The sequence below is a fragment of the Schistosoma mansoni genome, chromosome 1 (assembly GCF_000237925.1).
Source record: "Schistosoma mansoni strain Puerto Rico chromosome 1, complete genome".
NCBI classification, from domain to species: Eukaryota; Metazoa; Platyhelminthes; class Trematoda; order Strigeidida; family Schistosomatidae; genus Schistosoma; species Schistosoma mansoni.
This window is the reverse complement of record NC_031495.1, coordinates 35,430,665-35,442,792: the sequence shown is the minus strand read 5'-3', so window position 1 is coordinate 35,442,792 and position 12,128 is coordinate 35,430,665. Positions and strand designations below refer to the sequence as shown.

At 31.6% G+C, this 12,128-nt stretch overlaps 1 protein-coding gene across 1 annotated transcript in view; it reads right to left on the bottom strand.

The window, feature by feature from the left end:
- The window catches only part of Smp_180810 (putative kunitz-type protease inhibitor), a gene marked incomplete at both ends in the record, with an annotated part of 56,072 nt that overhangs the window by 8,933 nt on the left and 35,011 nt on the right, over window positions 1-12,128 (bottom strand). The window contains 5 exons of the mRNA XM_018794215.1: window positions 1,219-1,623; window positions 5,713-6,043; window positions 7,199-7,368; window positions 8,412-8,591; window positions 10,295-10,594. Of these exons, the coding sequence (XP_018648650.1) occupies window positions 1,219-1,623; window positions 5,713-6,043; window positions 7,199-7,368; window positions 8,412-8,591; window positions 10,295-10,594 (1,386 nt within the window). The remainder of the gene's footprint in view (window positions 1-1,218; window positions 1,624-5,712; window positions 6,044-7,198; window positions 7,369-8,411; window positions 8,592-10,294; window positions 10,595-12,128) is intronic.

Here is a 12,128-nt window from a genome sequence, read left to right as displayed (position 1 = left end):
GATGATTTCCTTACTGTGTGTCCTATACACTTACAACGTCTTTTCCTAACTTCCTCTTCATCTGGAGGCTGGTTTGTTTTCTCACACAGTGGGTTGTTGCTGATGGTATCCGGTCAACGGATATTGAATATCTTGCTTAAAAAATTGTTTATAAATACTTATGTCACTTTGATGATGGTTGTGGTAGTCCCCGAAGTGTCAGCTCCGTACAGTAGAACTGTCTTGACGTTAGTATTGAAGATTATGTATACTACTCATCAAATAATAATCGAATTCATGATATATTATTCAGTATGAACTGAATCCTTAGTAGCAACGTTTGCAATTTACTAAGTTTTCTTAGTGATTTGAGAAAAAATTGGATTTACGTAGGATGTGTTTTAAATGTGCTAGTTTAGTTGAAATTATTTGTTTGAAAAATAATTACAGTGATTACTACTAATAGCTATAGCATTGTACACTTAATTAACCAGGTAAACCACAAATTTATTGAATGAAATGCCTGCAGTACTAGTGACTAGAAAACATGGTAATTTCCGTAAAACCTTTCCTTTGATAGTGCGTCGTGGCCAGAACAGCTTAGCAAGAAGGTTACTTTCTGCGGTAAAAGAGTAAAAAATGCTCGAGACCGTCAAGAGACAACAGTCACTGTGAGGCTGAACATAAATATTATTAAGGAGTGACAGCCATCACAAAGCATGGAGAAAAGATTAATAATGATGACATTCATTCATTTGATTACAAACTCTTTAGTCTCGAACACTTTTGATACATTCTGTTTTCCGATGTTATGGAGTTTGTCGATGTAAAGATAATAGTCAGAAAATCCGTTTTGATTTTTAAAAGCTACTCAGTGTAAAGGCTCAGTTCACAAATTCATATTTTAATTAAGTACTTTCTAGTAAGCTCAACTCTCAGTTATAGATTTATCACCTAATTAAAAATATCGACTCTCTTAAACTCTCAAAAAATAACTAGTATTTATGTCTTACATCAACTCGGCGCCCAAATACTGTGAAACTATTCGCCCTAATTTAAACGGAAATTCTTATATAAACTAGTATATATGTTCTGAAAAAAGTCAAAGTAATTGATGTAATACTTAGACAATTATTGTTTATATAAATTGATAAAATTTTAACTCCTTATTAACTGTATAAAAAGGTCCGTTTTGATATGTTTTCTCAAATCGTATGCTACTACTATACTGTAGCTTACCTGATAATTTAGATTTCTCGTCCAAAATCTTATTTAATAATTGACGTATATTTTTAGTCGTATCAAATGATTTTTCCATAATAATACTTCTCTTAAATCTGTTTTTAAGTAGACAAGTTTCCTCACATTCTGCTTCAGTTTTGAAGACACGTCCAATCATCTGACTTTCATACGTATTTAACTGCCCGTACAATCGTTGTGGTTCATTTAAACAAATTGGTACTAGAATAGGTACACAAATACCATCAATTGTTTCATCTGTTACGTGGACACTTGATGTTACTTGAAATCGATAACCTAATTCATGAATTATATCTTCACTGTTACAAAATGTATGTCTATCTATATTTTCATATTGACTACTAGTGATGAACGGTAAACATGGGAATTTTTCTGACAAGATATCTGGAATGAACATAAAAATCGTTATGAAAACAAATGAAGTTTCAACATTTGATACAATCACACTTATTTAATAAAATAACTTTTTAACTAAAAGAACTCAATTGAGGGTTAAGGTTTTAATAATAATGAGTTATTTAAAACAGAGTTCATTAAGTTACCTTCAAAACGTATCTGGATGAACTATAGGATTTCATATATATTATCCATCCATTTTATCAGGATTGCTTACCATAAAATTGCATTGAAACAGGAAAACATAGTTTTAAATTTAACGTTTATTTTTAAAACTCTTTTCAGCATTCCATTGTTACATCTGAAGTAACGTAATCAAATATCATCTGTAAACTGCTGTACGCAAGAACAAACGTCGAAGATTCATGTAGCTTACACACTTCAATTTATATTTTGTTTTAAGTTTTCCTTTTACAAAATAGAATACGGTGTTTATTGACTACATACAAGATAGTTCCGTATCAGGTGTTTTAAATGATTAAAAATATAATAATGATATCTAATTTTTTTTAAAATTGTTTTTCTATTGTGGTGTGTGCTACTGATGTCGACATATATAAGTAATATGTATCATCAATCGAAAGTGAAATGCCTAGAGGCAGAAGGTTAAGATCGAAGAAAAGAGAACGAGAACAGAGAATGATTGGTGTGGAAACAAAAGAACAATAAAGTTTGAGACGATTGACTGATATTTTGCGAATGAAGCATTAACTGCATGGTTAGTGAAATATTTATCATCTTTATTATTATCTTTACACTTTGTGCAATAACTATGTATTATTTTAATAAATTTATATCTTATGACCTCAGTAACAACATGTGTGAATGAGGTATGAAATTGAATGGAATTTAATCACCATGGTAAATAACGTTTTTTTCTTAGGGATTATATATTATCCGATAGAAATAGGTAACAGATGATTTATCTAGTTTTATACCTTCAGTAAGTCAATATTGAATATGTAATAATAAATCTATTACAATTCACTATCTTTACTACATTCGATCCATAGAGTAGAAGTGAATATAACTACTTAACATCCCTTTTTTTTATTCATAATCTATTTATATGGATAAATTTAATTTAGCATAAGATCGAATCTTGTGAGGCGGGATCGTGGATGCGCACAGCTGAGGAGTCCCATAATAGGACGAAACGGCCGTTCTTTGCTTCCAGGTTTTCCATGGTGGTCTAGCTTTGATTGATTCATGATCTCAATTAATATAATTCCTTTATTCTTAAAATAATAATAGTTTAATACGATTAGTTATTGGATGAAAGAGAAACCTCATCAAAAAGAAAACTCTACAATTTTCACAAATGTCTTAATTTCATAATAAATAACTGTAGGAATGATAAATTTTACTAAGCGAATTCATATTAAAGTAGTTGTGTTTTTTGTAAATTTTGTTTGCTTATTTTATAGGATATAAATATTTTATGTAAGAATTTCTTTTAATAAGTATGTGTAACTTTCAATAGAAATCAGTTGATGCTTTTTGTCTTTTATCTTTTACTAAATAATCACCAAAATGGGTTCGACCTTCAGTAACTTCCGAGAGCTGAACATTTGGTGAACTGATATTTGACTCTAGTTAGATCGTTTCTGATGATTGTCAGTGGAATATACATGTTGCCAAAACTCGTATATAATTATTGACTTAACTGGTGTTAGTGAATAAGGGAATTAAATAAATCAAATACGAGAATGGATTTTGACTACGTGTGTTTCATGCAATTTTTATTCCAGATAAACGATCAGGGGAACGAAGAGAAAAAAGCAAAGGGAAGGGAGCGAAGCGAAATGATGCGCAGTGGAAAAGGCATGTGAGCCAACTCCATTTAGCCAAGGGTAGTTCGATATTCAAAATCGAACAAAAATAGGTTACAGATATGAGATGAATAGAATAAGAAATGTACACACATACGCTTACATAGAAACAGTCAAGGATGATAAGTGAATACGTGATGGGGTAAAATGTGCTTTGAGAAGAATGAATAGATTGGCTTGTTCGGAAGCTAGAATAAGCTATGTGGGCTTAACATAGCAGCCGACATTATAAACATCAAAATTTACGTTCCAATATTTTATCTAACAGAAACTAAGCAAATTTTGATAGTTCTTGTGCAAGTATGTAAATCTAGTAAGTTTCGTTTACTGAACGACATTATACTATTTTACTGACACTCAACACTATAAGGAAATTCATTAGAATCCTAAATTCCTTTCACACATGTCCTCACTTATAGATATTGTTTCTTTTTAACAATCAATACGTTAATTTTTGAATGAACTCACTTGGTTTTCTGTTTTTTATCTTGTTTATCTCTAGCTGAATACATTATTAAACTTGAAATTTAATATGGAAAGAATTATCAACTACATATTACTTGAGTTGGGTGAAAACGTTTCCAAGCACAAATTCATCCTGTTGGTGGTATTATTTGATGAACATGAATAGACCATGTTCAACATAATATCATGAAAATCCTAATAATTACTATCAAAGAATGATATCATGTTGACAAAGAAACAAAATAGGGGAAATATAACCTATTTGTTGTATAATTATATCATACGTTTATATTACATTTTGGTATCTATACAAAAGTGCTTAAATCTTATTTATATACAATGAATGTATAAATATTAATCGTTTAAAGTTCCCCATCATATTAAAAGACTAGTATTTGAACGAAGAATATTCTTTTCCATAAATTCTCTTCAGGTTCTACAATTATATATCCAAATTAATAATCCGAAAAGATGGTCAGGTTAAAGGCAAAGTACATCGTTTAAAGCATGTAAATTTAGAATTGACAAACCAAATAGAATAAAATTGTTGATGTTGATATGACTCATTTAGAAAGTTAATTTGAATCTGTATATAAGTGAAAATTTAGGATCTGTGATCAGAATAAATATGGGTCAAACAGGGTGAGAGAGATATGATAGTTGAATTACAATTCGATCAAGTGGAAGACTAAATTGTGTGAAAATTTCGTAGGACGTAATAAGAAGGGATCAGTGCTAAGTTAATGAATCATGTATAGGGGAGGTTTATAATGATGTTTAACCAATAATAATAATAATTTCAACTATGAAAATACTAAATTTCCATAAAACCCCTTCTGATAATTAATATAATCATATGCTCATTAGTGACTGACTTCGAGAAGTACATCAAGGAGTTCTAGTGAGAAGCAGTGACCAGTGGAGTTCAAACCACGTCTGTTGTGAGATATCAACTCACTGAAGACAATTAGTGAACGGTTGCTCAACTTCGTGGATTCGTTGAAGTTAGACATTAACACCGTTGGATGCCGGCTCAGTGGTCTATAGGTTAAGGGCTCTGGCTCGTAACTGGTAGGTCCTGGGTTCGAATCTCGCGGGTGCGGGATCGTGGATGCGCACTGCTGAAGAGTCCCATAACAGGGCGAAACGGCCGTCTAGTGTTTCCAGGTTTTCCATGGTGGTCTAGCTTCAATTGACTCGTGGTTTCAACTATGAAAATAATAATAATAATAATACAAAGATTTGTAAATAAAGATAAGAGAGACAATTACATTCGACTACGAAAGGTCGTAAATACGTAGTCAAATTAGGTCATCCAATAGCTAAGATTACTATTGAATAATTGGCCTTGTGGATGGCCAAGGATGGAGCAGGGGTTGGAGATATTTCTTCTGCACGCATAGCTCAAGTTTCTTCATCCTGATGGCTACTGCCTTAGCCGTTTGAAGGACTTTAAGCCTGACAAGCTTTGGCAAAAAATTATTGACCCTATAAATAATTGAAAAGGATTGGTTTATACTGGCACCATGACCAGTTTGTACTAAATGGGCCAATATCGAGCTGTTTACTTTCTTCACCAAACCTTTGCTTAGCCACGCTGGGAGGTGTTCACGAGCCTGAAGAGAATTTATCGAAAAGAATATTCTTCGTTCAAATATTAGTCTTTTAGTATATATATTGCATGTCTTCTTTTTCTTCATTATCTGAGTAACAATTAAAAAACCAGAAAGAATTAATTTTTTAGCAAGTCATGCGAAATGTTTTGTAGCTATGTACATACTTTTATTATCAGTTGGTATTCTATGGACACTTATAGAAGTGTTTTCATCTGTCATTTGTTGGGTATTTGTAGGATTTTCCATAGATGATGCTTGAATCAATGTTTTGTTTGATTCTTCTAATTTTTTATCACTATTTAAATTAGAACTCTGCATAATTTTTTCGGCGATCACTTCAATGTCCGGTACATAAATACATGTTGCATTACAGGCACTAAGCGATGGAAAATTGTTTCCATGCGCTAGTAGACCAGTGAAACGAAATGGAAGACACTGTTTTCTAGAATGATCATAATAGAATCGTTCAGGATAACTTGGGTCAGTAGAATTCTTCTGAACATAGCAAAATACAAAAAACACACAACTAACAATGATATCTTCGAGAAAATGGTACAAGTATATTCCATAACTGTTTACCTCATATAAACAATAGACTTATTTACGAAATATACGAAAATAATTGCTAACAAACTTCAAGAGTATTTTAAGAGTATTTGATTGCATTTAAAGTAAACTTACTAATGTACGTTATATAATTGATAGTTACCACAGTTTGTTATCGCTAACAAATGAACGCCTAGATAATGATTTTATGCCTAAAATGGTGTTCTTAGTATAAATATTACAGTAAAAACATAAACAATGGGATCCGATTGAATCCAGATAGCAAGTTCCATAAATGACTGAACATGATTATATTTCTTAATATGTTCAAATACTGCTGGAAAATTGTTATAACCCGATAAGAATAGTAAACGGTAACTTTGGGGATCCGTTTATGGACCGATACTGTGCGTATATTTTTATTATATAATTGTTAAGTAACTAAATTATTCATATTCGTGTCCCTCTTATTATAAGCTTCATTTTGACCTATAGACTATTATTATACGATTTACCATTCTTGAGTTATCCCCAGTCTATTGATCACTGTTCCCCCTATTCACAGCCACATTTGGCTAAATCTTGTACAAATGTTATTTCCTATTTCATTGTACGATGTCGTCTGTTTGTTTGGTATATAAACCCAGTATGTTTGAAATAAATGATTCGGATTGCAGAGGCTGTTATTGGTGTTCTGGACTTAACTGACTGGGCTAGGCAGATAGCAGGACTGATAAGTAGTCAAGACAGCTCATACGGCTTTCGTGTATTATTAATTCGATCGATAAATTCACTCCTTTCTTATTGGCGGGAATCAGCACGTTCATATATATCAACTGGGCAAGAACTCACTCAATCGATATAACAAAAATAAATTATTACAATATTACTATAGACATGATAAGCTAATCAACTGGAGTTGATAAATTCCCTCTAAAAACTACGATATACAATCAATAAATTTTACAAAAAGGATATTACAATAAATAGATAACAGAATTCTCTGCTTTATTCTAATATTTGCTTATAAAATATTAAAAAAAGATAACAATGAATTTATAACAACATGAAGAGGAAACTTGCTTGTAAAGGTAGTCTACAAACATCTTTCCCCATGCAAAATCCTTCACATTCTGCTTTTGTAACGAAACGGTTAGAATTTCCAAAGCATCCACCGTATGTAAAAGGCATACACATTCGTTTTTGCATGTCATAATACCATCGTTTTTCAAAGTTTGAACATCCACCATGATCATACGGGAGTCGACAGACATCTAAAAATGTAAATTTTAAATTTTTTCTTATGTTTTTGAAGTCGTTTAAATGAACACCAAGAGTATCAATTTAAGTAGGATTGATGAATGCCCTGAATCAAATAGTTGTTTTCATTTCAAAACTAGCTTTAGTGGTGATAGAACAGATAAACAGAGTACTTAAATTCCGAATGATGAAACCATTACATTTTATTTTGGTTAAAATACTTCATCAAGCGCATAACATGAAATGGATTCTACAGTTCGGTAAATATTAATTTAAAAGGTTTTTATAAATTAGCAAATAAAAGAATCAAAATCTTGATTACATCAGCTTCACAATCTATTAATAGTCAAAACGGCTTTCATCACGAATGGGAGTCATATACAGACTTACAGAATCTCCTTTAAATTCGTAATTTTTCAGCAATGTGGAAATATCACCTAACACGGAATATTTTTATGGCAAGCACAGAATCTCCATAATGCAGTGCCTCGAAATTTTCAATTTCGATTGATGAAGCTTAATCATTCATTTAAGGGAAGTCATTCAGAAACTTTACACAACCTAAATACTCCTCCATAAAACTTAATCCAGTTCTAGTGTGTTTAATCTGACCAGTAATGAGGTTTTCGCAGTGGTTCATTAGATTTTCTCATAGTGAAGTAAATTTCCAATAGAACTTTAGTTATATTTAAAATTATGGAAAAAGGAGTCCAGTCACACACTGGTTTTACTTTATTATAGTTAATAGAAGACTATTTGGTGTGAATATTTTTTATTTAAAAAGTATTTTCATTCAGTACATCTTTGAAAATCTACTCCTTCTGAAGTCAAACTCACGATACTCATCCATCATACGTTTATTAGTAGGGTAGATGCTTAACTTGAAATACATTTTTCTATATCGACAATCACTAAGATCATCGAAACAATGGGTCATATATACAAAATGTTCAAAATGCGCTTGTTCAATGAATGATTTAATTTATTTTTCTAATAAAAGAGTCTTAAATACAAAAATATCGACCAATTTATTCAACTTCTAAGGACAAAAACAAACCTATAGGGTGTCCAGGTGTACATATATCTTGGCAAGCTTTATGACTAGGAAAATTATTTCCATATTGTGGACAAGTTATATAGCTCCTGCACTGTGTTTCTCTAGGTTCAAAATACCATCTAGTAACCATAGCATTGCAGCCAAATGGTACTGTTACAATCGGGTTCATATGACAGACGTCTAAAATGAAGACAAGGAGATTAAACTGTTTCAAGGTTAAAAAGACAAATAAATGAATATTGTTCTAACTCACATCCTCTTAGGGCTTTACTTTAATATACAGTTGTGTTTATGCCGGTGTATAAAGAACAATAAATATATTAACGTAATCTGCTAGTCAACAATAACAGTGATGTGAACTAAATATCAACCACATAAAAAAATGGTAATAAATCAAATGTTTGATGACATGCTTAGTAGTAGTATTAATGATAACATTAATAGTAAGAATAATGAATTCACAACCATAGTCACTGTCGATGAAATAAGACGAAACTGTGTGCTAACTTTAACTGATTCTTCCTGAGTTACTAATGGGAATATTTAAGTTTTGCTTTAGAGGAAGCAGTACATCCACAATATCTTCCTCCACGGAAACAGCTGAATCTATAAACTCACACTGTGGAAATAAAATTTGGTAAACTATCCTTTGTTTAAAGAAACATTTTGATCGACTGGTAAACAACAAACGAGGATTATTTGTATGAATTGCTATTTTTGGCATACTTGTCTAGTTTGTCAACTTTAACTTCCCATCTATTGCGCTTCTCGTAAAGTTTTTCAAAAACGTTCAGAATAACCAATTTCAATTACATACCATGTTTGTATCGTACTGTACAGACAGATTTCTGAGAAGGTAATAAGCAGTCAAGAAGATCTTTTGTTACTAATTGTTAACTAAGACAAGACTATTCCTACCTCCTAATAGTCATGTTCATTGAATACTTACTGAGTCTACTTGAAACGAGAAAACGAAATGTACAGTCAATCATAAGCTCATAAGCTTTGTTATCCAAAGGATACAAACGTAAATTGCTAAAGATCATTCTCAAGAATAAATCTAATAGAAATAAAATGTTTTAGACATATCACTGTCTAATAACCATTTTCTTACATGCGAAATTTATATTATACCAATATAATTTAATCAGTGGTGAACTGATAGTTATCTAGACTATTCTCAACAAATTCTAGTTCGATTATACGGAGCTATTATATATTTGTATGATCGTTATTAACATATAATTTGCCATTCAACGTTGACTGGTAGAAATAAGAATATTTTGAAAATTCCCATTTTGACATTTGGTAAGTAAATAAGGAACGAATCAAGCGAAGAAATTCCTTTTCAATTAGTTTTTCATCATGACTCTACACTTCCTTCTTTTTTATATATTATGCAACATAACAACTGCTTGATTTTCGAATAATTACTTTGATTATTATAATCCACTTTCTTCCAATTACTCAATGTTAGTTTATATTCGATATGTTATTGCATAATTATTACGTAATGTATCTACTCGATCCCCGAAATTCATGCAGACTTTTAGATTTCAATGGAGTTTCTTTTCAAGACTTCACTATAAATTTGATACGAAATGAGCCAAATTAGAAAGTAACTATCCAAATACTGGCAGAGTCTATTTTAATCGTTTTATCTGACATCCATTATTCGAGCTTATACGTTTAATGGTCGGTTTAATTATCCAATACTAACTTTGTACAACTGACTAACCACTGGTCATCATATAAAATCGATGTCACTTGAAACAAGTTGGCATATGTTATTCGATCCAGTCATTTAAATACTCTACTTTAAAAGTCGCTTCAATTATTCTTTCATGAATCATCTCACTTTATAAAACAATTGGTTAACTAACTTTGTGTGTCTGTTCCTCTAGGTGGTTTTGGTAAGCAGTGATACTGACATGCACTACGAGTCGCATAGATCCCTTCAGGTAGATTTCCAGTCCTTGCTTGCCATACTCCAAGCCATTGACTTGTTCTTCTCAAACGAAATGAAAACTTTTTTTGAGGTATTTGAAATTCGCTTTCTTTTTCTTCAGGTTCACAAATTTCAAAGAAATAACAATCTCCGATGGTATGATTATAAGCCCATGCTTGAATTCCACTTCCAGGACATTTTGTGATTGGTTTATCATAATGACAGCGAGCAAACTCTTTAAATAAAACAAGTCATAATAAAATGTTATCAATAATAACTAAATACTTAGTAACTTTTCTTAGCTGTTTGTGTAGAAAATTTGGTTTATAAACAGTCTAACCTAATAGAGAGAAATAAGTAATTAGGCTAACTTATCTACGTACTTATTTCCTTTTCTTAATAACAAATTTTTCTGGGAAATATCATCACGTAAAAGCCTTAAATCATCTAAGTTTCATACCCTGTGAACGAATTTAATAATTCTCATGTTTTGTTTGCCCATTAGCTCTCAATTAAATTTAAGCTTTTAGGTGGAGTTTTGTTCTCTGAACTGGATGGTCTGGTTGTGCAGCTTTCATCGTCTTTCTGAACGACATCATCAGCACAAACTTCAGGTAGAAGTGAAGTGTTCGAATTTCTCCACATATGACTCTCAGCTTATCCTGTCGACCTCGATATTGATTGGTTATTGTCTAACTTTAACCTGTTATTATCTATTCCAGTTCAAAGAACAAAACTCCACTAAGATCATCCATCTGAGCTACAAATCTCCATCATCTCAAATTTAAGCTTTGAAAGCGAGTAATCACAGGTATAATTTATAGCAATGATAAAAATCCCTATATATCTTTAATCCGTTGATAAGCAGAGTATAGAAATATCATTATTAGAAAGGTTTGAGTTATTTCGTTATAAACATTCCCAACTAAATTCTGAATAATCTTAGTTGGTATATGTGCATTATATGCGAATTATCTCGATACAGACATTTTTCACGCTTTTTTAGAGAGATGAATTAATCTATCGGCCAAAACTCAACTTGTGGAAAGTGGCTAAGTAGAGACAATCGGCATAGGGTATGCACCTTTCAACCGACACTGAGAAAAATTCAGTCAACAATATCAACAACGAGATAACTCAAACCTTTCAAATTATTATTATTATCATTATCAGTATTATTATCATCCTCGTTAAACATGTTAGTGACTAATTGGACTCAGTAGCTTGGTGGATAGTGGTTTGGTATTTAACGAGCGAAGTAAAGGATTCAAGTCTCGACATGAATATAAACAATAAGTAGCACACAAATCTAGCGAGCGAATTCTTATTTAGTCAAAATACGTGTCCTGAACTCCATTGTTGGCCTCGATTCGTCTCTTCAGTTAAATACAAAACTTTAAACAAACCAGCACTTTGTGATCTAAAAACGCTGATAATTTCTTGAATAATAATGGATCTGCAAATAAAAGCATTCCCAGTAAACCAGTTTAGATTACCTAATCTAAACATTACCTCTTCTTTTTTCCAAGTAAAAGAGTGAATACTTGGTTTTAATAAGCAACAAGTTATTTAGCTGAGCAATGAAAGTTGAGAAAAATTTAATTCGAAAAGATTGAATGGTTTGTATACCCAGTCACTGATGGTAGTCTTATTACAGTGGGACACCACTATATCTATCATCATGTAATAAAATCCCGAGCCTCGTAATGAGCTTTCATGGTGTATATCTTTCTAAATCTATTATGATGTAAAACGTCAGTTTGTCAGTA